Source organism: Carassius carassius, chromosome 18 (genome assembly GCF_963082965.1).
Source record: "Carassius carassius chromosome 18, fCarCar2.1, whole genome shotgun sequence".
Taxonomy (NCBI): domain Eukaryota; kingdom Metazoa; phylum Chordata; class Actinopteri; order Cypriniformes; family Cyprinidae; genus Carassius; species Carassius carassius.
In genome coordinates, this window is record NC_081772.1 from 32,568,539 (window position 1) to 32,595,138 (window position 26,600).

Below are 26,600 nucleotides of genomic sequence, written 5' to 3' on the forward strand. Positions count from 1 at the left end.
GTTGTCAGAGAGCAGCTCCGCTCCGACTCTGCTGGGGTACAGGCCATCAGCGCGAAAAAGCCTAGGACGCTCCCAGAAAAGATTCCAGTTATTAACAAATAGCAGTTTCTGTTCTTTACACCATGACAACAACCATTCATTTAAAGCAACAAGTCTACTGAAACTTTCTTTTCCTCGTCGATATGTGGGCAGTGGTCCTGACACGATTTTTGCAGCAGGTGTCGTGCTGCGAACCGTCTCGATCAGGCTCCTGAAGTCCCTCTTCAGCGTCTCCGTCTGCCGCAGTGTGGTGTCATTAACCCCGGCGTGAAGCACGACCACTCTGGGGCTCTCGTCGGCCTTCAGGATCGCGGGTATCTGCACAGAAACATCGAGAACACGAGCACCAGGGAAACAATGAGTGTGCACTTTACCTTCGTGTCGGACGATGGAGTCTCCGATGATCACAGCGTCGCGTCTCATCTCGTGGAGGGGAGTGAAGTGGTTCCGAGTGGAGATCTCGAAGACCGGAGGGGGATAAGTCATAGTTGATAAAAATAATATCGTAACGGAGCTCAAACGCAGTACAAATGCCAACAACAAACAGGAAGTGACGTTCTGACAAAACGAGAAGCACCCGGCTGCAGCCTGCATATAGAGGCGGGCTTGCACATGTTAACCCACCTCATACCTAGTCTTATTGGTTCGATCGTCTTTCATAGGCATACATGATAGGAAATGTGTATGTAAATGGTGTATACTGTTAAAAATAATACACTATATTTAATTAATAAAATTGTGGCAACAGATTACAAGCAATATTATTAATTATATTTAACACATACGAATTCATTAGAATTAATCAAATGAGATGCTTAGAAATTAACCATTAAAAAAAGAATTAAATAGCACAAAAAAATAAATAAAGTTTAAACAAAAAAAACTTTATTTGAAAAGAAAAACAAAACACTATTCTAATGAATACTATGTTATGCATACCAGGCCAGTAGTTGGCGACTAAGAAACACATCGCAAAAATGTAATTCACAAATTCTTGTTTTTGTTGATTACATGGAGATGATACAGTCATCGTGTTCAAAAGTTTATGTTTTCAAGTCCCCAAAACAGAGTCATTGAAGACACCTGATTTTAACAAACTGAATTACTGAAGGAGAATATTCTAAAATTTGGTTACCATTACGGTGGTCAGTGTTTGCTTTAGTTGGGCTCTTGACCCTTAAAGTTTTAAACAAACTTTTATTCTTTGGTTGCTGTAATTGTGACACAGCAGATAGACAAGCTGATAAACAGTAAAATCAGGTGTTGTTGTTTATTTTGACATCATTTGGTCTGGATTTCTGAGTTGGTTGTGTCTTGTCAACAACAGTCAGGTTAAGTGGACTTTACAACTTGATTTATTGACAGTAGTTTTCTGTGAGATTTACTATCATCTGTTTGTCCTGCAGAAGCAGCTGAAGGAGACACAGAAGTCGTTCCAGCAGAGAATCCAGCAGAGAGAGAAAGATCTCCAGCAGCTGAGAGAGACTGTGGAGTCTCATAAGGTGAGTCTGGAGAAGAAGATAAGTTTGTCTCTGTCTCAGTTCAGACTCACTGAAGCTGAATCACTGTGTGTCCTAACAGCGCTCTGCACACACAGCAGTGGAGGACAGTGAGAGGATCTTTACTGAGCTCATCCGCTCCATTGAGAGAAGCCGCTCTGAGCTGAGACAGCTGATCAGAGATCAGGAAAAGACTGCAGTGAGTCGAGCTGAAAGACAACTGGAGCGACTGGAGCAGGAGATCAATAATCTGAGGAGGAGAGACGCTGAGCTGGAGCAGCTTTCACACACACAGGATCACATCCAGTTCCTGCAGGTAACACAGATCTAGAAGAACAGGGGACCGTTTCACTAAGGAGGTTCAACCAACTCTGTTCAACCAATTATATTTTAAGTGCATTTGTCAACAATGGTGACATACTTTTTACCAGCACACAAAACACATTCAGGGCTCCAAGCAAGCATTTTTTTTATTGTCACCATTGTTGAGGTTTGTGTGATGAGTCCAGGGACCCGTTTCACAAAGGAGGTTAAGTGAAAACTCTGAGTATGTTAACCCTGAAATGAGGGAAACTATAGGTTTTCTGTTTCAGAATGGGAGGTTTGTCAAACCCCAGGAAGCAGGGTAAGTCAAGTCCGTTTCTGAAAGAGAGCTAACTTAAACTCCTAGCATTGAATGAAGCCTTGGCAACTGAATCTAACCTGGTCAGGAGCAGGTTTTTTTCGGTAAATCCAGAGTTTCTTTTGGTCTCCTCCCCCTTTTTTAAACTTTTCATTAATGCACGCTGGGAAAATGCTCTTCTTACTAAGTGTTTTTTTTTCTTCTTTTCTCCAAGTACAAAATAAAAAAAAAATAAAGATTGATTTTCTATATAAGAAAATGATATAAGATATTTAGTCTTGTTTCCTGGGGGTGTGGGTCTAAATTAAGTGCATTTTACTTAAGTAAAATTATATGCCAGTGTGGTAATAGAAATAATCATAATGCAAATGGAAAACAAGATTATTCGGAGTGTCTGTTCCTAAGAGCAAATCTACTGTAGCTCCGCCCTCCATTGACACATAAGGTTAAATACGACACATGTGAATAATGGTTTCAATGCTGTAGACAGTAATGTTTTGGGCACGGAAAACTAGCATGTAACGCGATTGATTGGGTTAGAGTCCAGCTTTTGCCGAGCTAGTTTTTCTCACTTTTCCCATCACATGTCACATTATAATTTGTTTTCAATAAAAATGAACAAAATATTCTAAAAGTGGAAGTAAAGTGCCTAACGAGTTTTTAATAATGATTCAGCTATTTATAATTGTAATAAATATAATAATTTACAATCTGTTATTATTGCATCCTGTTGATGTATAACAATACTGAGGTGCAAATGTATCTTCCATTTTAAAGTATAACTAGCATCTAATTATTATTTACACTTAGCCTGTTGCAAGAACTGCTACTTTTACATGGTAAATAGAATATATCAAAATTTTCACTGTACATTTTTTCAGTAAATAGTATCTAGAGCTACTTGCACTTCGCCTACTGTAAATAGGATCTATCGCTAAGAAAGTATGTTAATTCCACTTAGTGTAAATAGCCACTGCAGAAAGGATCCAGGGTGCCTTGTCTCCAAAAATTTGATTGATGAGGGTCATAAAAGCCATCTGTTCTGGACACCTGTTTGTACACCGAACAAATGAATTACAATTACAAATGAAATAAAAAGAAAACTAGGTTACTGATTGTTTATCTAAAACGACTATACAATTCAAAAACTATCAGATACATTTCGTTAAGCAACATGTGAAGAGCTTGTAGCATTGCAGTTTAAAAAGGTGTAAAAACGTTGCTAAAGTTGTTACAAATTAAATAAAAAGAAAACTAGGTTACTGGATATTTATGTAAAACGACTAAACAAGTCAAAAACTATCAGAAAAAGGTTATAAACACAGACGAGATGGAAACAATGTCATGGTCATTTTTTTTCCATGCATGGAAGTGTAAAAACAGTGTTAAAGTTGTTACACATTAAATAAAAAGAAAACTAGGTTACTGGTTATTTATCTAAAACAACTAAACAAGTCAAAAACTAACAGATATGTTTCGTTAAGCAACACGTGAAAAAGATGTGAGAGCTTGTAGTATTACAATTTAAAAAGCTGTTTTGTTACCAGTTAGAAAACTAGGTAACAGAGTTTTAGCATTTGTACCTTACCTCATACTAAAAAAAGAAGCTAACGTAAAGCAATGTTACAAACCAAGAAAGTAGGCATTTGTCACGTCGGTTGAAAAGCTAAAACAAAAGAAAAAAAAGGTAGGCATTTACGCTGATCTCAAAGAAAATACATCGAACCAGTCTTTAAAACACCAGCACAAGATACTTGTCAAAACTATGCTGTACTTTACCACTAATTACAATTTAAAAAATCTAGACTGTTACTGACAGAGAGTTAAACGAAAGAAAATTAAAAAGATCTCCCAGCAGAATTTGCGAAGCCTCCGTAAAAACAACCTCCCAGCAACGCAGACACACTCAGAATGCTTACGTCCGGTCCCACTCAAACCACTCCTTCTTCCTCTTTCACGCAAGGCTTTAGGTGCATTTACCGCCACCTACAGGGCAGGAGTGTGGAGCATTGACGTTAATGAAAACTAACTCAAACATAAGAGATAAAAGAAATACAAAAATAAAATTAATGATAATAATAAACTTAGTAGTGATTCTTTAAATACTGTTAATCAACTCTTTGAGATACTTAATCTGTGAAACATTTCTATAGCCACATCTTTATTTAACAAAATCTAAAATGAGATCTGATTTATTTCTATATTAAGTGCTCCTGTAAGTTGTAATCTTTCGTTGTCATATCTTTTACATTTTATTAAAATAGGTTCAACTGTTTCAAGAAGATCACATTTAACACAAAGTCCAGACACATGTTTTTCCTCTTATAAATAATGACTGATTAAGTGCAATGTGTCCAATTCTATGGCGAGATCTTCTTTTCTATCCCCAAAATTCTCCTTTCATTTCCAACTGTTCTTTGAATATTATATGAATGCCGTCCTTTATTCTAACCACCCCATTTAAATTGACACGTATCTTTTTATGGTTTTTTTTTGTTGTTGTTTTTTTATTAGCCCTTTTATTTGTAATTTACTCATTGGAGTATTAAATTTGATGTCTGATATTTTAATGTTTTTATCTGGTCCACTACTTTCATTACCTTCAATATACCTATATGTGTGGGTATCCATAAAAAATAAATCTTTGTTTTTGCTTGTATTCTGAACCAACTCTGTAAAATGACTGACAAAATGTCTTGTGTAGTAGAAGCTTCACCACTCTTTAAACTTGATAGTACTGAAAATGAATCTGAACATACGACTACTTTAGGTATATTAATGTGTTCAACCCCACTGAAGAGCCAAAAATATGACAATCATTTCTGTAGTATAAACAGACGGATGATTAGATGTTCTTTCTGGTATTCTATACCTAACCCTTGGAACATATTTAGCTGCTGCTGTATGGACTGTGTCAGGATCTTTAGATACATCTATGTATATGAGTTACTATAAAACTAGGTTAGCCTATATGCTCTTTATTTTTAATCTAAACAAAAGTCCTTGATGTTTTATTTTGTTTTAATAAGCCACTTACACTTACTTTAGTAGCCTAAATCATTGAATATGTCTTTTATTTTGTTAATATTAACTTCTGGCACGAAATTCTACATTCATAAATGTATGTTTTTCAAAATTTCCTCACGTTTAGTGGCATTTAAAGAGGAATTTGTGATGTATTTGGAGACGTTAAAAGGAATGAAAAGTTCCAAAGCAAGATTTTTGTATTCTTCATTAGAGGACTTTGGTTTCTTAATGTGAAAATCTGTTACTCCCCCCTACATTTTCTTTATCATTATATTTTTCTTTTTTCTTAAGTGTTGTTTTATTTATTTTACATTTATTTGTTTTATGATGTACAGAGTGTGAACAAACATTTAGTGTAATCTCAGACCGTATTTGTAAATCTACCAGTAATGTATGCCTTTCTGTATCAATGTTCAAAGCAACCAATGTTTTTACTTTAAAATTAGGTTAACCTATACGATTTAATTTTTTCATCTCAACAAATATTCCTTGTTGGAAAAAAGTGTTGTTTTATTTAATTTTAATAAGTCACTCACACATACTTTAGTAGTCTAAATCCTTGAATACGTCTTTTATGTTGTCAATATTAACTTCTATCATTGCTATATCGTTGCTATATCAATTAAAACATGCGTTTAGACATACAAATATTAAACAGGAATGAATGTGGTAAGTCAAGATGGGCTTTTCTTGAGAAACTTTTACAACATTACAGGAAAGGCTAAATATTTCATCTCAAGTAGTGCGTAGAAACGCGTCTGGTGTCTAGCATCTGATGTCTTTGTGTTTACTGTTACGACCATGTCTGCGAAGATTGTAAAACATCTAAAGGTTTTTAGGGTTTGCAACTCAACTGTATTCTAATTAGTTTTCCGGGGTTCTGGTGTTGTAAATGGTGTGCTGCAGGTCAGCTAAAGTAAAAAAAATAAAATTTTGTGTATTCAGTGATCAAAGGGTGACAATTTCAACTTTATTGCTTAGGTCTGTGATCGCGAGGTTAGCTTAAAGTTCATTTACTGGTCAAAAGGATGTGAAATCTTTTAACAAGTCAGACCATAGAAAAATGTTGTTTAACAAAATATTGTTAACATCAACATAGACGTACTGAGAATGCAAACAAGTACACAAACACAACCATACAATCATAAACACACACACACACAAATGTAAACATACAGAAAACATAAACATGTAACCAAACAAATACAAATATACACTCAAACAAGTACATAAATAAACAAACAAACAAAATAGGTCACAAACACGAAAATACCTATATTAGATTGAAAATGAGTTGTCATAAGTTTTCTTTGAAACCAAAAGTGTTTGTTGCTACAAATGTCTCACAGAACTTTATACAATAGATTAGACGTCCTTTCTCACTTTCCAAATGGTGTTGTTAACCATGATGTTTAAAATAGTTTTAAAAAAGTATTATTTTTTAGCTTTCATGTAGGATGCATGTCAGCTCTCAAATGTTTTTAGCAAGAGTCCAGAGACAGATGAAAATAGATGCATGAAGAAGAAAAAAATGTAAGAGGTTTTTAATGACAGACTAAATGGTTTAGATTGTTTAAAACAATTGAGTTTATGGATTTCTCTTGAATGTGTGTACGGTAACAGTTGCATACATGAAACAGAATAAATACATAAACGCATTGTGGTTGATGTTAAACAATAAAAAATATTATTTATATATCATAACTTACTTTCTTTTCAAAACACAATAAACATTCTTATGACTTTTTTAACTGTGAACAACCGGTTTGGTTGGAAAATAAAAATAAATAAAAACTTATTATGTTTCTAAGTTAGAATGCTTATAGTTTGTAGTAAAATCACATATATAAACTAAAACATTTTCTTTCAAACCACGCGGTTTTCACACACACACACACACACACACACACACACACACACACACACACACACACACACACACTCCACACAAAACTGCCAACAAGGACCTAAAGTTTTTGTTTTAACGTTTAGCTGTAGCTGAGACCTTGGGGGAATTATTTTACGCACAGTTTTGGGGGTGTTACTATGAACTTTGTAATAGCTTATAGATCACAAATTACCCTATTTAAAATCTAAAAGTTTTTGTAACTATATCAATTTCTTTAAAAAGTAATGTAACTGATAACATTTGATTACATGTTTTAAGACTTGTAATGTTTTCAACCGTTAATCTTTTGAAACGTGTAAACAGGGCGGGGTTAACATTAGAGTACTCAACAACTAATGACCGTCAGACTTTTCAAAATCCTTCATCACTTAATTTAGGATTGTGATCATTTCATTTTTAAGCACAACCACCACGAAATCAGATTTGCTTGGAGATTAAATACATATTTAATAACACAACAAGAAAGCTTAACAGCTATGATACTGTTTTGAAATCAGGTTTTTGCACACCTATGAAGGGAAATGCCACGGCATCTAACAATGGGTTGGTAAAACAGTTCAAATTAACAAATATATATACATCAGCCAAATAGGAAACTAGCATAGGTCTTTAACTCCTGAAACATCTGACTCATATTTTAGAGTAGTTAAGGTAGTTTATGAAATATTTCAATGAAATCTGTACGTGTGTGAAAAAATATTCAGATGTAACATTTTCATAATTAACCGCAATTTAATTATTTTTTCTCGCTGACTGTAACTGATTACATTTATTTTTGTAATCAAATGATATAATTTAGCTATACGTAACTAGATGATCCCCCTAACACTGATTATGCGTTCTAACAATAATAGATGGTGAAAGAGTTCATTACCCTCTTTAACTTTAAAAATGCGGACAGTGTCGCTTAACACTAGTTTGGCAAACAAGGGTTTGCTCTTAAAACAACCCCAGACCCTGACTTGAAAGCACCGTAACAAGTATAGCCATTGCAGAAATTTATTATAGAGATGCAGTAAGATAAACTCTGGATGCACGATTGAACGACTTATGACATGTTTACCATATTATTACAAGGCCCTGCTTACCTAGTTTTATGATGAAATATGTCTGTTAAAATAAACAAGCATACACACAATCTCCAGAATGGGGTCTGATGATGGGTGTTCATCATTTCATGATGAAGACAGACTATTCAGACCACAGCAGCAGGACACGATTGTCTTTTTCTAAAGATAAAGACAATTATTTGGTTTCAGGACACACAAATCCTAATGCCTCAATGGTTCAGAAGATAACATAACAACGGTTGCTCCATTACAACATAGCCAACCCTATTTTAGCCTGTTTTACCACATGTACAGTATATCGTATTATTCTTGAATATAAAAAAAAAAAAAAAAAAAAAAAGTGAAAGTGAAGTGACATTCAGCCAAGTACGGTGACCCATACTCAGAATTTGTGCTCTGCATTTAACCCATCCGAAATGCACACACACACAGAGCAGTGAACACACACACACACTGTGAGCACACACCCGGAGCAGTGGGCAGCCATTTATGCTGCGGCACCCGGGGAGCAGTTGGGGGTTCGATGCCTTGCTCAAGGGCACCTAAGTCGTGGTATTGAGGGTGAAGAGAGAACTGTACATGCACTCCCCCCACCCACAATTCCTGCCAGCCCGGGACTCGAACTCACAACCTTTTGATTGGGAGTCCGACTCTCTAACCATTAGGCCACGACTTCCCGTAAAGTAGTTTCCCATATAGTCCTTCCCGTATAGTCGTTTAGTCTAAATTTGTGTTAACAGTTATTTTATTGTTATTATATGTATTATATGTTTTTGTTTTACAAAGGGGTTCAATTTAATATGTTTAACTAATACCTCATTCAAGCTATGTAGAACTTCAGGTCAGGGAACTACATTACCCATCATACACCTCAGGCTTCAAACATGGCCGTCGTGGATACGAAATCATATTGTATGTGGCAACGCTCTTAATCATTGGACATCTGATTAAACGCATGCACAGATAACCTAAATAAAAAGACGCACATTTCTACACTGTTTGTGAAGTATACGCTCCTTCCATGTGGTGATGTTACAAACCCTCTTTTTTGTGATCTGTTTTAGTGATGAAAAGTCCGATTCACTGTGTAACTGTGAACACATATTTATATCCACGACGGCCATGTTTGAAGCCTGAGGTGTATGATGGGTATTGTAGTTCCCTGACCTGAAGTTCTACATAGCTTGAATGAGGTATTAGTTAAACGTATTAAATTGAACCCCTTTGTAAAACAAAAACATATAATACATATAATAACAATAAAATAACTGTTAACACAAATTTAGACTAAACGACTATATTCAAGAATAATACGATATACTGTACATGTGGTAAAACAGGCTAAAATAGGGTTGGCTATGTTGTAATGGAGCAACCGTTGTTATGTTATCTTCTGAACCATTGAGGCGTTAGGATTTGTGTGTCCTGAAACCAAATAATTGTCTTTATCTTTAGAAAAAGACAATCGTGTCCTGCTGCTGTGGTCTGAATATCCAGTCTGTCTTCATCATGAAATGATGAACACCCATCATCAGACCCCATTCTGGAGATTGTGTGTATGCTTGTTTATTTTAACAGACATATTTCATCATAAAACTAGGTAAGCAGGGCCTTGTAATAATATGGTAAACATGTCATAAGTCGTTCAATCGTGCATCCAGAGTTTATCTTACTGCATCTCTATAATAAATTTCTGCAATGGCTATACTTGTTACGGTGCTTTCAAGTCAGGGTCTGGGGTTGTTTTAAGAGCAAACCCTTGTTTGCCAAACTAGTGTTAAGCGACACTGTCCGCATTTTTAAAGTTAAAGAGGGTAATGAACTCTTTCACCATCTATTATTGTTAGAACGCATAATCAGTGTTAGGGGGATCATCTAGTTACGTATAGCTAAATTATATCATTTGATTACAAAAATAAATGTAATCACTTACAGTCAGCGAGAAAAAATAATTAAATTGCGGTTAATTATGAAAATGTTACATCTGAATATTTTTTCACACACGTACAGATTTCATTGAAATATTTCATAAACTACCTTAACTACTCTAAAACATGAGTCAGATGTTTCAGGAGTTAAAGACCTATGCTAGTTTCCTATTTGGCTGATGTATATATATTTGTTAATTTGAACTGTTTTACCAACCCATTGTTAGATGCCGTGGCATTTCCCTTCATAGGTGTGAAAAAACCTGATTTCAAAACAGTATCATAGCTGTTAAGCTTTCTTGTTGTGTTATTAAATATGTATTTAATCTCCAAGCAAATCTGATTTCGTGGTGGTTGTGCTTAAAAATGAAATGATCACAATCCTAAATTAAGTGATGAAGGATTTTGAAAAGTCTGACGGTCATTAGTTGTTGAGTACTCTAATGTTAACCCCGTCCTGTTTACACGTTTCAAAAGATTAACGGTTGAAAACATTACAAGTCTTAAAACATGTAATCAAATGTTATCAGTTACATTACTTTTTAAAGAAATTGATATAGTTACACAAACTTTTAGATTTTAAATAGGTAATTTGTGATCTATAAGCTATTACAAAGTTCATAGTAACACCCCCAAAACTGTGCGTAAAATAATTCCCCCAAGGTCTCAGCTACAGCTAAACGTTAAAACAAAAACTTTAGGTCCTTGTTGGCAGTTTTGTGTGGAGTGTGTGTGTGTGTGTGTGTGTGTGTGTGAAAACGTGTGGTTTGTAAGAAAAATGTTTTAGTTTATATATGTGATTTTACTACAAACTATAAGCATTCTAACTTAGAAACATAATATGTTTTTATTTATTTTTATTTTCCAACCAAACCGGTTGTTCACAGTTAAAAAAGTCATAAGAATGTTTATTGTGTTTTGAAAAGAAAGTAAGTTATGATATATAAATAATATTTTTTTATTGTCTAACATCAACCACAATGCGTTTATGTATTTATTCTGTTTCATGTATGCAACGGTTACCGTACACACATTCAAGAGAAATCCATAAACTCAATTGTTTTAAACAATCTAAACCATTTAGTCCGTGCCTGCCCAATACGTCGATCGCGATCGACTGGTCGATCGCAGAGCCAATGACGGTAGCTCACAGAACTCAGAAGAAAAAAAAAAAAACGCGCCTTTTCAGAAAAGCAATCCACCCTATCATGTCATTATATTACCATGTGCCCGCTGATTGACGTGTAGACAGGCCAGTCTGCTGGTTGCTAAAAAGTTTTTTTTACACTACGTTACCATAACAACCATAAACTCTACCGAGCTGATCTCGGCAGTCAACACTACAGAAAAGCGCCATTGCTTTCGTTTTACCGTTGCTTTTCATTTTCGCTATTGCTCGTTTAATATCTGTATAGACAAACAAAAATGATGCCACAATGAATAAGGGAGTGAAAGAAATCAAAAAAGCAAAGACTTACCATTTTCATCAGGAATGGGAAGATGACTTCTTATTCACGATGTCATACTCAAAGTGTGTCTGTCTGATCTGTCAATCCAGCATTGCACTTCCAAAGAAGGGGAATGTAGAGAGACACTTTAGAATGATTCATCGAACTTTTGATACAGACTTTCCTCCAAGCAGTGAATTGAGAAAGAGAAAGGTGAGGGAGTTGAAGTCTCAGCTTCTTGGACAGCAGTCTCTTTTCACTCGGCCAACAACGAAAGCGAAGGCCGCAATAGAGGCATCGTTCCGGGTGAGTCGGACGATCGTTAGGCACAAAAAGTCTTTCCAGGATGGAGTTATGGTGAAGGAAGCCCTCATTGAGGCAGCGGATTCTTTGTTTAAAGACTTTACGAACAAAACAGAAATAATGTCTGCAGTCAAAGCTGTTCAGTTGACAAGAAATACAGTGACCAGGCGATGCGAAATGATGGGCGACAACTTAGTGCAGCAGCTTGCTAAGGACATTGACTGTTGCGAGTGCTTCTCGCTACAGATGGACGAGTCTACAGACATCACAGACAAAGCCCAATTGTGCATTTTTATTTGAATGGTCTTCCACGACATGACTGCAAAAGAGGAACTTTTAGCAGTTCTGCATATGAACGCACACACACGAGGGGATGACATATTTGAGATATTCAAAAACTTTATCGACAAGAATAAGATTCCAGTGTGCAAATTGGTGTCAATCACCACCGACGGTGCGCCTTCCATGATCGGCCGCTCTAACGAATTTGTTGCCAAATGCCGAGAGGATGAAGCGTTTCCTGACTTTTTAAGTTACCATTGTATCATACACCAACAAGCGTTGTGTGCGAAAATGTTGAACATGAAAGAGATCATGGACGTAGCAAACAAAGTAGCCTGCTCAATCCGTGCTAGATCTCTTCAAAGACGACTGTTCCGTTTGCATCTTGAGGAGGCTGGCAGCAACCACTCAGACCTACTGCTTCACACGGAGGTAAGGTGGTTGAGCAGGGGGAAATTCCTGCAACGATTCCGCGATCTCCTTCCCGAGGTAAAGCAGTTCCTACATGAAAAAAAAACATGCGGAATACACGCAACTTAATGACGATCGTTGGCTGCTTGATTTGGCGTTTTTAACTGATCTGGCGAACTTGCTCAATGAGCTGAACATGGAATTACAGGGCAAAGAGAAAACCGTGATCAATATGATAAGCTCAGTGAACGCCTTCAAGGGAAAACTTAAACTGCTTTCTTCAAAGATCCAACACCATGATCTGAGGAACTTTAAAAACCTTGCATCTGAGCTGAATAATCAAGGGAATTGGGATTGGCAGTGCATGTTATGCAGAACAGATTGACACTGTCCTGTCAGACTTTGACAGGAGATTTCAAGACTTCGCTCTACTCGAGCCAGTTGCCACGTTCATGTGCTTCCCTTTTCGGGAGAATGCTGAGGTCGATGTCCTCGCTTCCAAAATCGCAACAATGTTTCAGCTCAGTTCTGCTGAAGTTGAGGATGAGATCTTGACACTGCAAGCAGATATTAACTTGAAGTCTAGGGCCCAGGAACAATTCTGGAGTTTACTCACAGAAGAAAAGTATCCCAACATGAGAAAATGTGCAACATCACTGACTGCAATGTTTGGGTCTACTTACTTGTGCGAATAGACCTTTTCACATATGAAAATTATCAAATCCAAGTACCGCTCCACCCTGACCGACGATCATTTGGAGGCCTGTCTTAGACTGGCCATCAGTAGCTATTGCCCGGACTATGCATCCCTAGTGGACTCCATCCAATGCAAGTCATCATCTGAATAAGGTACTGACCACTGATGTGAACATGCCATGTGTATGCAAGAAAATGACTACATGCAACTTATTGTACATAAAGTTAATTCACTGCCTGAAAGATTCAATGTTTGAACAGTGAATTGTAGTGTGATATAGTGTGTGATGTAGGCCAAATGCCACTGTATATGTAGGCTATGTTTGTTAAAAGAAAATCCTAGTGTTGAAAAAAAGTTACATTTCAATGTGTGTGTGTGTGTGTGTGTGTGTGCTACCTGAATGCGTAAAGTTACATTTCAACGTGTGGATTTTGATGTAAATGTACTGAATTGTATGGGAAATGTAATGTAAGTGCCACTGTGTATGAAATCAAATGCATGTTGATTAGTAGCTTCTATTGTGGACTGCTACTGTATTTTTAGTATTGGTAAAGAAATTAAACTCAATCAGAAATTACTAATGATTTAAGTGTGAAACATTAAAGCAAAATAGCAGCCAATATGACATTGTGTGTTCGTTTTGGTACATTAAAAAAGACACGTAATGTGAGTAGTAGATCATTCTGACCCAGTCACTTAAAAGGTAGATCACCATTCAGAAAAGCATGGGCACCCCTGATTTAGTCTGTCATTAAAAACCTCTTACATTTTTTTCTTCTTCATGCATCTATTTTCATCTGTCTCTGGACTCTTGCTAAAAACATTTGAGTGCTGACATGCATCCTACATGAAAGCTAAAAAATAATACTTTTAACTATTTAACTACTTAACTATTTTAAACATCATGGTTAACAACACCATTTGGAAAGTGAGAAAGGACGTCTAATCTATTGTATAAAGTTCTGTGAGACATTTGTAGCAACAAACACTTTTGGTTTCAAAGAAAACTTATGACAACTCATTTTCAATCTAATATAGGTATTTTCGTGTTTGTGACCTATTTTGTTTGTTTGTTTATTTATGTACTTGTTTGAGTGTATATTTGTATTTGTTTGGTTACATGTTTATGTTTTCTGTATGTTTACATTTGTGTGTGTGTGTGTGTTTATGATTGTATGGTTGTGTTTGTGTACTTGTTTGCATTCTCAGTACGTCTATGTTGATGTTAACAATATTTTGTTAAACAACATTTTTCTATGGTCTGACTTGTTAAAAGATTTCACATCCTTTTGACCAGTAAATGAACTTTAAGCTAACCTCGCGATCACAGACCTAAGCAATAAAGTTGAAATTGTCACCCTTTGATCACTGAATACACAAAATTTTATTTTTTTTACTTTAGCTGACCTGCAGCACACCATTTACAACACCAGAACCCCGGAAAACTAATTAGAATACAGTTGAGTTGCAAACCCTAAAAACCTTTAGATGTTTTACAATCTTCGCAGACATGGTCGTAACAGTAAACACAAAGACATCAGATGCTAGACACCAGACGCGTTTCTACGCACTACTTGAGATGAAATATTTAGCCTTTCCTGTAATGTTGTAAAAGTTTCTCAAGAAAAGCCCATCTTGACTTACCACATTCATTCCTGTTTAATATTTGTATGTCTAAACGCATGTTTTAATTGATATAGCAACGATATAGCAATGATAGAAGTTAATATTGACAACATAAAAGACGTATTCAAGGATTTAGACTACTAAAGTATGTGTGAGTGACTTATTAAAATTAAATAAAACAACACTTTTTTCCAACAAGGAATATTTGTTGAGATGAAAAAATTAAATCGTATAGGTTAACCTAATTTTAAAGTAAAAACATTGGTTGCTTTGAACATTGATACAGAAAGGCATACATTACTGGTAGATTTACAAATACGGTCTGAGATTACACTAAATGTTTGTTCACACTCTGTACATCATAAAACAAATAAATGTAAAATAAATAAAACAACACTTAAGAAAAAAGAAAAATATAATGATAAAGAAAATGTAGGGGGGAGTAACAGATTTTCACATTAAGAAACCAAAGTCCTCTAATGAAGAATACAAAAATCTTGCTTTGGAACTTTCCATTCCTTTTAACGTCTCCAAATACATCACAAATTCCTCTTTAAACGCCACTAAACGTGAGGAAATTTTGAAAAACATACATTTATGAATGTAGAATTTCGTGCCAGAAGTTAATATTAACAAAATAAAAGACATATTCAATGATTTAGGCTACTAAAGTAAGTGTGAGTGGTTTATTAAAACAAAATAAAACATCAAGGACTTTTGTTTAGATTAAAAATAAAGAGCATATAGGCTAACCTAGTTTAAAGTAACTCATATACATAGATGTATCTAAAGATCCTGACACAGTCCATACAGCAGCAGCAGCTAAATATGTTCCAAGGGTTAGGTATAGAATACCAGAAAGAACATCTAATCATCCGTCTGTTTATACTACAGAAATGATTGTCATATTTTTGGCTCTTCAGTGGGGTTGAACACATTAATATACCTAAAGTAGTCATATGTTCAGACTCATTTTCAGTACTATCAAGTTTAAAGAGTGGTGAAGCTTCTACTACACAAGACATTTTGTCAGTCATTTTACAGAGTTTGTTCAGAATACAAGCAAAAACAAAGATTTATTTTTTATGGATACCCACACATATAGGTATATTGAAGGTAATGAAAGTAGTGGACCAGATAAAAACATTAAAATATCAGACATCAAATTTAATACTCCAATGAGTAAATTACAAATAAAAGGGCTAATAAAAAAACAACAACAAAAAAAAAAACATAAAAAGATACGTGTCAATTTAAATGGGGTGGTTAGAATAAAGGACGGCATTCATATAATATTCAAAGAACAGTTGGAAATGAAAGGAGAATTTTGGGGATAGAAAAGAAGATCTCGCCATAGAATTGGACACATTGCACTTAATCAGTCATTATTTATAAGAGGAAAAACATGTGTCTGGACTTTGTGTTAAATGTGATCTTCTTGAAACAGTTGAACCTATTTTAATAAAATGTAAAAGATATGACAACGAAAGATTACAACTTACAGGAGCACTTAATATAGAAATAAATCAGATCTCATTTTAGATTTTGTTAAATAAAGATGTGGCTATAGAAATGTTTCACAGATTAAGTATCTCAAAGAGTTGATTAACAGTATTTAAAGAATCACTACTAAGTTTATTATTATCATTAATTTTATTTTTGTATTTCTTTTATCTCTTATGTTTGAGTTAGTTTTCATTAACGTCAATGCTCCACACTCCTGCCCTGTAGGTGGCGGTAAATGCACCTAAAGCCTTGCGTGAAAGAGGAAGAAGGAGTGGTTTGAGTGGGACCGGACGTAAGCATTCTGAGTGTGTCTGCGTTGCTGGGAGGTTGTTTTTACGGAGGCTTCGCAAATTCTGCTGGGAGATCTTTTTATTTTCTTTTGTTTAACTCTCTGTCAGTAACAGTCTAGATTTTTTAAATTGTAATTAGTGGTAAAGTACAGCATAGTTTTGACAAGTATCTTGTGCTGGTGTTTTAAAGACTGGTTCGATGTATTTTCTTTGAGATCAGCGTAAATGCCTACCTTTTTTTTCTTTTGTTTTAGCTTTTCAACCGACGTGACAAACGCCTACTTTCTTGGTTTGTAACATTGCTTTACGTTATCTTCTTTTTTTAGTTCGAGTCGATCTAACGTTACCAGAGACATCGTAACACTTTGCTGTGAGATCTTTTTTTCTTTTGTTTAACTCTCTGTCAGTAACAGTCTAGATTTTTTAAATTGTAGTTAGTGGTAAAGTACTGCATAGATTTGACAAGTGTCTTGTCTGATGTATTTTATTTTAGATCCGCGTAAATGCCTACCATATTTTTTCTTTTGTTTTAATTTTTCATCCCGACATGACAAACGACAACTTTTCTGGTTTGTAACATTGCTTTACATTAGCTTCTTTTTTTAGTATGAGGTAAGGTACAAATGCCAAAACTCTGTTACCTAGTTTTCTAACTGGTAACAAAACAGCTTTTTAAATTGTAATACTACAAGCTCTCACATCTTTTTCACGTGTTGCTTAACGAAACATATCTGTTAGTTTTTGACTTTAGTTATTTTAGATAAATAACCAGTAACCTAGTTTTCTTTTTATTTAATTTGTAACAACTTTAACACCATTTTTACACTTCCAAAACGACCATGACATTGTTTCCGTCTAGTCTGTGTTTATAACCTTTTCCTGATAGTTTTTGACTCGTTTTACATAAATATCCAGTAACCTAGTTTTCTTTTTCTTTTTTTAATTTGTAACAACTTTAGCAACGTTTTTACACCTTTTTAAACTGCAATGCTACAAGCTCTCACATCTTTTTCATGTGTTGCTTAAAGAAATGTATCTGATAGTTTTTGACTTGTATAGTTGTTTTAGATAAATAATCAGTAACCTAGTTTTCTTTTTATTTCATTTGTAACAACGTTAACACCGTTTTTACATTTTTACAACTGCGAAAATGATCATTACATTGTTTCCATTTCTGTTTGTGTTTATAACCTTTTTCTTGAAATGCACGGTGTATTTAAAACCTTAATAAAAACTTCCCTTATACCATTTTCACGATTTCGCCTTTTTCAGAGTTTAAAAAGCACATAGATCACAACACAACTCCCACCGAAATTCCCTCTTGGGTTCATAAGTTCATATTTAGGTCACTGGGCTGTACAGGGAGAGGAGGGAGGGTTGGGGGGGGGGGGGGGGTGTACAAACAGGTGTCCAGAACAGATGGCTTTTATGACCCTCATCAATCAAATTTTTGGAGACAAGGCACCCTGGATCCTCTCTCACTGCCGTATTTGTCTTACTCTATTGGCAGATCATTTGTAAAATAAGAAAAATGCACTTAAAATATTATTATTAATATTATTTTATATATAATTTTTCCCCATGAGATACCATAAAATGATTAACTATTAGTTCATTAATCTAAAGTTCTGCCAGTTTTCACCTGTGATATTATAACACTGAGAAGAATTACATCTGTATTGAGTCTGAAGTATGCAGACGGCTTTTTGGCGGGAGCTGTTGCCATGGTGAATCGTAATATCGGCGCTCCATTGATAATGGCTTTTTATAGTTGTGGTGCACGCGCTTAACTCAGAGTCAGTCAATTTAGACTTGATTAAACCAATTCATTCAGCTGTTCTGTAACCAAAAACTCAGGGTTTCCCATCTCAGGGTAAGTCAATTCAGAGTTCAAGTTTAAACTCAGAGTTGGTTGAACCTCCTTAGCAAAACGGGCCCCTGATGTTTAAGTGTGATGTATTAAACTTTACAAAAACAAGACTTAAAAAAACTGTTGTCTAAACAACTTTAAAGCAGTCTTTAAATTAGATTAAAACAAACAAGTTGACCTGATTTTTAAACACAGAAATGTTTTCTGAAAACAGCTGCAATAAAAACAACTTAGTGTAAGTCAAGGGTCAGGTGCCCAACTATAACAAACGCTGATCTCTGTGACGGTCACTTTAAGTGAAACATTTTCAACAAGAGGTCAAAATCTAAACCTCTGTTAATTATAATTAAGAGTAATAAGAATTGAATTCAGTGAAATGTGTGACAGAAATAAAGTCAATCTGGTTAGTAATACTGTAAGTGAAGCTGGTAATGCTGTTTGTAAAGTTGTTTAATTAGATCTTGTGAGATTTAAAGTATTTTATCTTCAGTTAATCTAAGGCTTTGACTGAAGAAAGTTGTAGTTTGTGTTCTTATTTCTCTTTCTTTCAGTGCTTGTTCATAGCAGGTGTTTGAATGATTGAAAGAATGTTTAATGAACATCATACTAACATTAAGGAAACTGGACATTTTTATGTTTTTGGAATGTTGCAAATCAATGTTCCTAGAATGCTGAGTTTAAAATTAAGTTGACAGAACATTTGAGGAACATCATACCTTTTAAAAAATATATATATATTCCTAGAACCAACACTAAATATTTGGAGAATGTTCTTGTAACAAAATTCTGTTAGCTGGGCAGTAGTACCAATTCTGAGAAACCTTTATCAAGATCAAATGGATCTTCACACTTGATAAAAATGTATTTTTCTGTAATATATTGATCAATTTGAGAAAGGGCTACACTGAGGTGAGTTACTAAAGATAAGAAAATTCCACAAGAGCCAAACAAATCTGATGTTCCTGCAGGTTATTGGGTGAAGTGTGGTGCTGATGAGTTTTGATTTCTCTTTTGTGTAGAGTTTCCAGTCTCTCTCAGCACCTCCTGAATCTACAGATGTAAATGATGATTCCTTTAGTTCTCTCTTTTTTGATGGCCTGAGAGAACCTCTCCATCAGCTGATAGACAAACTAGAGGATTTCTGCAAAAACAAGCTCAAGAAGATCTCAGACAGAGGTAAAGTCTTGGAGATTCATCCATCACCATCTCATATCATGGAGAACATCATATTATTAATGTCTTGGAATTGGATGCAGGGATAATTTTATCTTGACATAAAACATTTGTATTATCATTTTTTCTAATAAATTTCTTATTATCTTTAACATTTTGTATTAAATGTTATATTTACATTAATATTAGCATATTGACAAGCTGTATGATATGTGTGTGTGTGCGTGCGTGCGTGTGTGTGTGTGTGTGTGCGTGCGTGCGTGCGTGTGTGTGTGTGTGTGTGAGTGTGTGCATTAACACAGGGGATGTGTGTTTATAAGTAGCTATATGATAAATGAATGCAAATTAATATGTTTAATACAAATATATTTATGGCACAAATCTTACTGCCAAAGAAATTAAAACACCTCTCCATAAAATATCTGTCAAAATGCAGTTTTATTTATAGCTTTTAAATGTTTGTTGTCAGTGTGAACAGAAGTACTAAATGACATTCATTCGGATTTACAATGTTTATAGCACTGATTTTCAGTTTGTCTTGTTGTGAGCATACAGTTCCTTAAAGTATTTGAGTGAAATATTTATTTTTGGACATTTTTAGATTAGGTGGTGTGGGGTAATATGGTAATGTCATTTTATGAGAGCATCACCAAAAAAAGAGAACCACTTGTGTGTACAATAGTTAAGACATGCTTAAAAACAGACCATTTATCTCAGTTGCTACTACAGGTTCCTCTGTGTACTACAAGCAGTCTTCAGCATGTTATACACATTCTCTACATGCTGCTACAAAAATTACACCAACAAAGGTAGTGGAAGAATTTTCATGTAAACACAATATTTTACACCTTACAGTAAAGGGGCAGATAATCAATAAAGTTTTGTTTGTTTATCTCTGCAGGGCCCTATAAAGGGGATAAATCATCTTTCTCCACATCAGCATATGTATGCATGCCAACAATCAACACACACCCCACCTCTCCAATCACCAGCAGTCTTATTTGGCACTCGATTTGGCGCTCAGTTTACAAAGAAAGAGGGTCAGTGTGACTCCTGCCTAGCATTAAATGAAGCCTCAGCAACTAAATGTGTTTCTTGCAAAGCTCCCTGCAGCACTGAAAAAAGTAAAGCAACACCACATGGTGGGTTAACTGCCATGTTTGGTGAAAAAGATTGTGTCAATTGCCTGGTAAGAAACAAAGGTTCATCTAACCATTGTGTTTCATGTCAGAAAGCAAACCCAATTTAAAAAAAAAATACCTTTAGTTTTGGAAATTCTAGCAGCCAAGCTGCTGCAGCAGGATTTAAAACCAATTTCAGTCCAGGCACTGCTTTTCAGTTCAGTACATGTAAGGATAATGCATTCTCAGAATGCTTCATGTTTGAGTCCTCTAAAACTAAGGCTGAAAAGTCATCAAGCAGTTTTTCATTTTCCATGACAGAGCCTGTTGGCAGATTTAAGTTTGGCTCTGTAGAATCTGAGGTAAAACCATCAGACACACAATCACAAAATGGATCGGCATCGGATTTAAAAAAAAATATTGTTGAGGTTCACAAAGAGAAAGAAAAAGCAGTCCCAAGTTCCTCAGTCCCAAGTTCCTCAGATCAGTCTGTAGAGGCTGATAGTCAAGATAATAATCCCCCCTTTACTGGTAAGCCTGACATCATCAGTTTCGCTGACTTGGCGAAGTCACAAGTTAGTTTTTTGTTTGGCCAGAATGATCCCGCTTTCAAAAGCTTTGCAGGGGCTGGTGAGCTGCTCTTTACAGGGTTTAGACAGGCAGTGACCAACCAGTCAACAGTTGGGACTCCTCTCAGCATAACAACAATAGGTAAGCAATGTCCTGTGACCAATAGTTTACAAGTAAAACTGTCCCACTGGGCAAAGTTACGTCCAGTGGACGTCTTTTTTATGTCTTTGCTGATGTTGAAAAGACGTCCACTGAGGAGCCAGAATGAAAGTTTTTATGACGTCTTTTTTTGACGTCTTCTGTACGTCCGATTTAGACGTTCACAGAACCACTTTACAAGGTTAAAAACTAGTTCAAAAGTGGTCAGTGGACATATTTTCAACATCATTTATGGTTCATTTAGGCATAATTTATACTTTTTCTGGACCAAATCAACACTTTCAGGATGTAGACTGTTATTTCAATGTAATTTCCAGACAATGTGTTTGTCCTAAAATCAAGAACATAAAATTATCTTTATGAAATAATGAAATAACTGATGATTGAGCATGTGGTAAAATCAACTGCAAATCAAAGACATTAAATCTCTGAAGATCTCAGCAGAGGAGGATCAAACATCTCCACAAACAGCTTCATCAGCTTCACTCATTAGATTGACTTTATTTCTGTCAGACATCTAGAGAAGCTATTATTTAGAATTAACAGAGGTTTAAATGTTGATATTTGATTCATTTGAAGTCACCATTGTGGTGATCAGTGTTTGGTTTAGTTGGGATCTTGGTGCTCATACGTCTTGTATTAGCTTGTCTCTGGCTGTTATAACTGTGTGTTATAAAACACTCTTATTGTGACAGAGAGCGTTGAGCTCAGGTGTTTGTATCTCACTGTTAATGCTGACAAAATTATAGCAAAATAAGACATTAGTGTTTTGTTGCAACTATATTTATTTTCTTGGATAGGAATCTTGTAGAAAAAAATTAATGTACATATTTTTTACAAAATGCATCATTTTGGATATGCATCACATCAATGGTGACAATCAAAACAAAAAATGATTGTTTTGAAAAATAAGGATTAGTTTGTGCTATGAAGTGGTTTTGATTGTCACCGTTGTTGTGATGCATAGCCGGAATCTTGATGTCTGTGTGTGAGTACATGAAGCTTTTACTCAAAATATTTAAATTGCATGCATTTTGTCCATCTTCAAAATAAGCAAGTATTTCTCTCTTGGTTTCTGTACTGTAGACTTAAAAGGCTGGGGGGTGATAAATGAAAAAAATAAATAAACAAAGCTAACTTCATAACCTCAGGTAATATGTGATGAATTTTTCATCATCAACAAAGAACTGATACCACCTGATCTCTCTTAATTTTGTTTCTCTTTACTGCAGTGTTTCACAAAAACACAGTTATAGCAGTCAGAGACAGGCTAATTGAAGAAGTAGCTGGACCAAGATCCCAACTAAACCAAACACTGATCACCACAATGGTGACTTCAAATGAATCAAATATCAACATTTAAACCTCTGTTAATTCTCAATAAAGCTTCTCTAGATGTCTAATGAGTGAAGCTGATGAAGCTGTTTGTGGAGATGTTTGATCCTCCTCTGCTGAGATCTTTAGAGATTTAATGTCTTTGGTTTGCAGTTGATTTTACCACATGCTCAATCGTCAGTTATTTCATTATTTCATAAAGATAATTTTATGTTCTTGATTTTAGGACAAACACAGTCTGGAAATTACATTGAAATAACATGACTCTAAATCTAACGTACCCTGAGAGTGTTGATTTGGTCCAGAAACAGTATAAGTTATGCCTAAATGAACCTTAAATGATGTTGAAAATATGTCCACTGACCACTTTTGAACTAGTTTTTAACCTTGTAAGCAGGTTCTGTAAACGTCTAAATCGGACGTACAGAAGACGTCAAAAAAAGATGTCATAAAAACTTTCATTCTGGCTCCTCAGTGGACGACTTTTCAACGTCAGCAAAGACATAAAAAGACGTCCACTGGACGTAACTTTGCCCAGTGGGGTACCTCTTTGTTTAGCTCACGGCTGTCCAACACTGCTCCAAATACACCTGTCTGCAGTTATAAAGTAGTCCTAAAGATTATGATTACTTGCTTCAGGTGTGTGTTCAACCAAGGCTGGAGCTCTGGTTTAGGTTCTAATAGTTCCTTTACTTTTTTAACAAGTCTCTAGCATGATTAGCAAGTTGCTAGCATGTTGCAAGCAGATAGATAGATAGATAGATAGATAGATAGATAGATAGATAGATAGATAGATAGATAGATAGATAGATAGATAGATAGATAGATAGATAGATAAGTTTGAATGAGTTAGAAATAGTACATAGAAGGGAAGCTTGATTGAGTCTCATGGGATTCTGGGAGTATAAGTTTAAATTTTGATAGTTGGAGTTTGAATAGTCTTGGCTCATTTGAACATTCAGTCAATGTAAGTCTTTGGGATCTTCATTTTTATGAAAGCCATAAGTCTGATCAGTTAGAAAAGATATAGCACACTCTGTCAGATCAGTCTGAAGAGCTGGGCTGAGTTTGGAGTTTGTAGAGTTAAAGCTCTAGGAGGAGATAGAGTCAGAAATGTAGTCTCAGAAGAAGAAGAAGTTTAAATAGCATTTCAGTAATTAGTATTATAAAAGTGCTATGTTATACTGCTGCTGTCAGCATTGATGTAGGCAGGTTAGTGTTTTTATCATTTGTTTATTTCTGCAGATGATGGTTTCACATGGCCAGACAATGGAGCTCCAGTCTTTGGAGGAGCAGCGACACAAAATGAAGAAGAAAAAACATGCAGTGAATCAGAAGAGGAGGGCAGTGATGATGAGTTTCACTTTGAGCCGATCGTCTCTCTGCCTGAGGTGAGTGTTTGTTGTGATGCTGGTAGCTGTGCTCCTTGTGTCTCTGGAGAAGTGTGACGTGTGTTGACGGGGCTGCTGCAGGTGGAGGTGAGGTCCGGTGAGGAGGACGAGGAGATCCTGTTAAAAGAAAGAGCCAAACTATACCGCTTTGACCGCGAGCTCAACCAGTGGAAGGAGCGTGGCGTGGGAGACATCAAGATCCTCTTCCACCCCGTGAAGAAGAGCTACCGCCTGCTGATGAGATGCAAGCAGGTGCTCAAAGTCTGCGCCAACCACAGCATCAGCCCCAGCATCAAGCTCAAGCCCATGAACATCTCGGCTAATGCGCTGGGGTGGACAACCGATTACTCAGGTACAGGCCTCGCTTCTCACCTCACACACATCACCCTGCTGCCGGTGTCTTCATGTCTGTAAGTTTGTTCACACACAGAGGGGGACGGTAAAGTTGAGCAGCTGGCAGCCAAGTTCAAGACTCCAGAGCTGGCCAAATCCTTCAGACAAGTGTTCTCCGACTGGCAGAGCTGCATGTCTCAGACTGATGCCACTCAGATATCTGCCGCCGAGGCGCTTTCACGAGACTCCAACCCTGTGGTGTTCCTCGACATCACCATAGATGACGAGCTTGCTGGGAGAGTCGTCATAGAGCTCTTCGCTCACATCGTGCCCAGAACTGCAGAGAACTTCCGGGCTCTTTGTACGGGAGAGAAGGGCTTTGGTTACCGCCAGTCCACCTTCCACAGGATCATCCCAGACTTTATGTGTCAGGTGAGGACACAATGAAAACAGCATGAATATTTCTTTACATCAATACCTTGACTGGAAATAAATTCTTAATGTCGAAGCAATCATTACTGCAATTTTTACCTATAAAATCAACAAATAATGCACATCTGTCAATAATGCCCAAGTTGTTTTGCTGCAGAGTTTTTTGCACATTCTGTTCATTTGTTCATTTAACAGTTGTGTCCAAAGCAGCTGAGGAGCAGGATTATTATTATTACTACAATGAAAGCTCTAAAAAAACATTTGTTACTTGATGTAAAATAAACATCAACTGAAATGAAATATGAAAAACATTATTATCAATTCCAGATAGTTTTCATTTAAGTTGAAGTACTAAATTAACTAAAACTAAACAAATTGATGTAATAAACATGAATAAAAACTGTATATTTAAAAAACTGTCTCTCAGGGTGGTGATATCACCAACAAGGATGGTACGGGAGGAAAATCCATCTACGGAGGGAAGTTTGAGGATGAGAGCTTCGAGGTGAGGCATACAGGGCCGGGGCTGCTGTCTATGGTCAACCGCGGCAGAGACACCAACAGCTCACAGTTCTTCATCACCCTCAAGAAAGCAGAGCACTTGGACTTCAAGCATGTGGCCTTTGGATTTGTCAAAGATGGCATGGATGTGGTGAGGAGAATCGGAGAGCTGGGCACTAAAGATGGGAAACCCACAAAAACCATCACCATCTCAGACTGTAGACAGATCCTTTGAGCTGTACTACATAAACTACTGTTCATCATGTCTGAGATTGTGTTACCCGAGCTCTTGTTAAATCAGGGGTCCATTCTTCATACGTCACTTAATACATTTGAGATAAATAACTGATCTCTGGCTAATGGTTCTTCAAACAAGTTAGCGGAGTTGATTAAATATCTGGATTAAGTTGTCTGAGACTGTTCCATGATCAGTAATGCAATGACTGACTGGCGTAAAGGCAGCAATGTAATGACATCATACAATTAAGATCAAGAAAACAGCCCAGCCAGCAAAACAACAGAATTTCTAATACATAAATAGAATATGTTCTAAGCGAATCATTATTATTTTGAACATAATTATATATTTTCTAGTATTTGTACGGGCTTTGCATTTCCCAGTGTCAAGAGCATTGTAATGAATTAATTCAATTTTGAAGCAGATTTGTTATTTATGACAGCATTAAAGTATCTAAATCCATAAGGCTATATTAAGACATAACTTACTTTTTAGTTAATGATGTATCATAAAAGCTTTTTGAGATTCGAGAAGCGAGTGTGCATCTCCTGCGATGCAGCATTAAAGCTCACCATTCAAATGAATGCATGGCTCAGACAAACTACATAAATGTGTGCATGTAATAAAATTGTGAGATAATTATTTATTCACAAATAAATCTCTCAATAAGTAAAACTGGTTTAATTATTTTCAAAATTGTAAAATTATCTTTTAAAATAAATTTTCCTTGTTTAAAAGGGTACACTTTAAAGAAATTAGCGGTGGCTGGGACAGACTTTCATTGTCATCTTCACTTAAAATGAGACAATCGAATTCTGTT

The 26,600-nt window shown here is 35.8% G+C and overlaps 1 protein-coding gene across 1 annotated transcript; it reads left to right on the forward strand.

The window, feature by feature from the left end:
• The first annotated feature begins 1,624 nt into the window (after window positions 1-1,624).
• LOC132092807 (E3 SUMO-protein ligase RanBP2-like) lies at window positions 1,625-25,878 on the forward strand. The gene is made up of 8 exons (XM_059499225.1): window positions 1,625-1,854; window positions 19,547-19,703; window positions 20,418-20,509; window positions 20,602-20,824; window positions 24,131-24,276; window positions 24,358-24,628; window positions 24,707-25,041; window positions 25,469-25,878. Exons 4-8 carry the CDS (start codon window positions 20,644-20,646, stop codon window positions 25,775-25,777), a joined length of 1,242 nt encoding a protein of 413 aa, XP_059355208.1. The 5' UTR covers window positions 1,625-1,854; window positions 19,547-19,703; window positions 20,418-20,509; window positions 20,602-20,643; the 3' UTR covers window positions 25,778-25,878.
• Window positions 25,879-26,600: the final 722 nt, after the last annotated feature.

Coding starts and splice junctions, on each gene's coding strand:
- LOC132092807 (XM_059499225.1), top strand. CDS start 20,644: ATGTATGCATGCCAACAATCAACACACACCCCACCTCTCCAATCACCA. Junction 24,629..24,706: donor GTGGACAACCGATTACTCAG/GTACAGGCCTCG, acceptor GTTCACACACAG/AGGGGGACGGTAAAGTTGAG. Junction 25,042..25,468: donor TCCCAGACTTTATGTGTCAG/GTGAGGACACAA, acceptor ACTGTCTCTCAG/GGTGGTGATATCACCAACAA.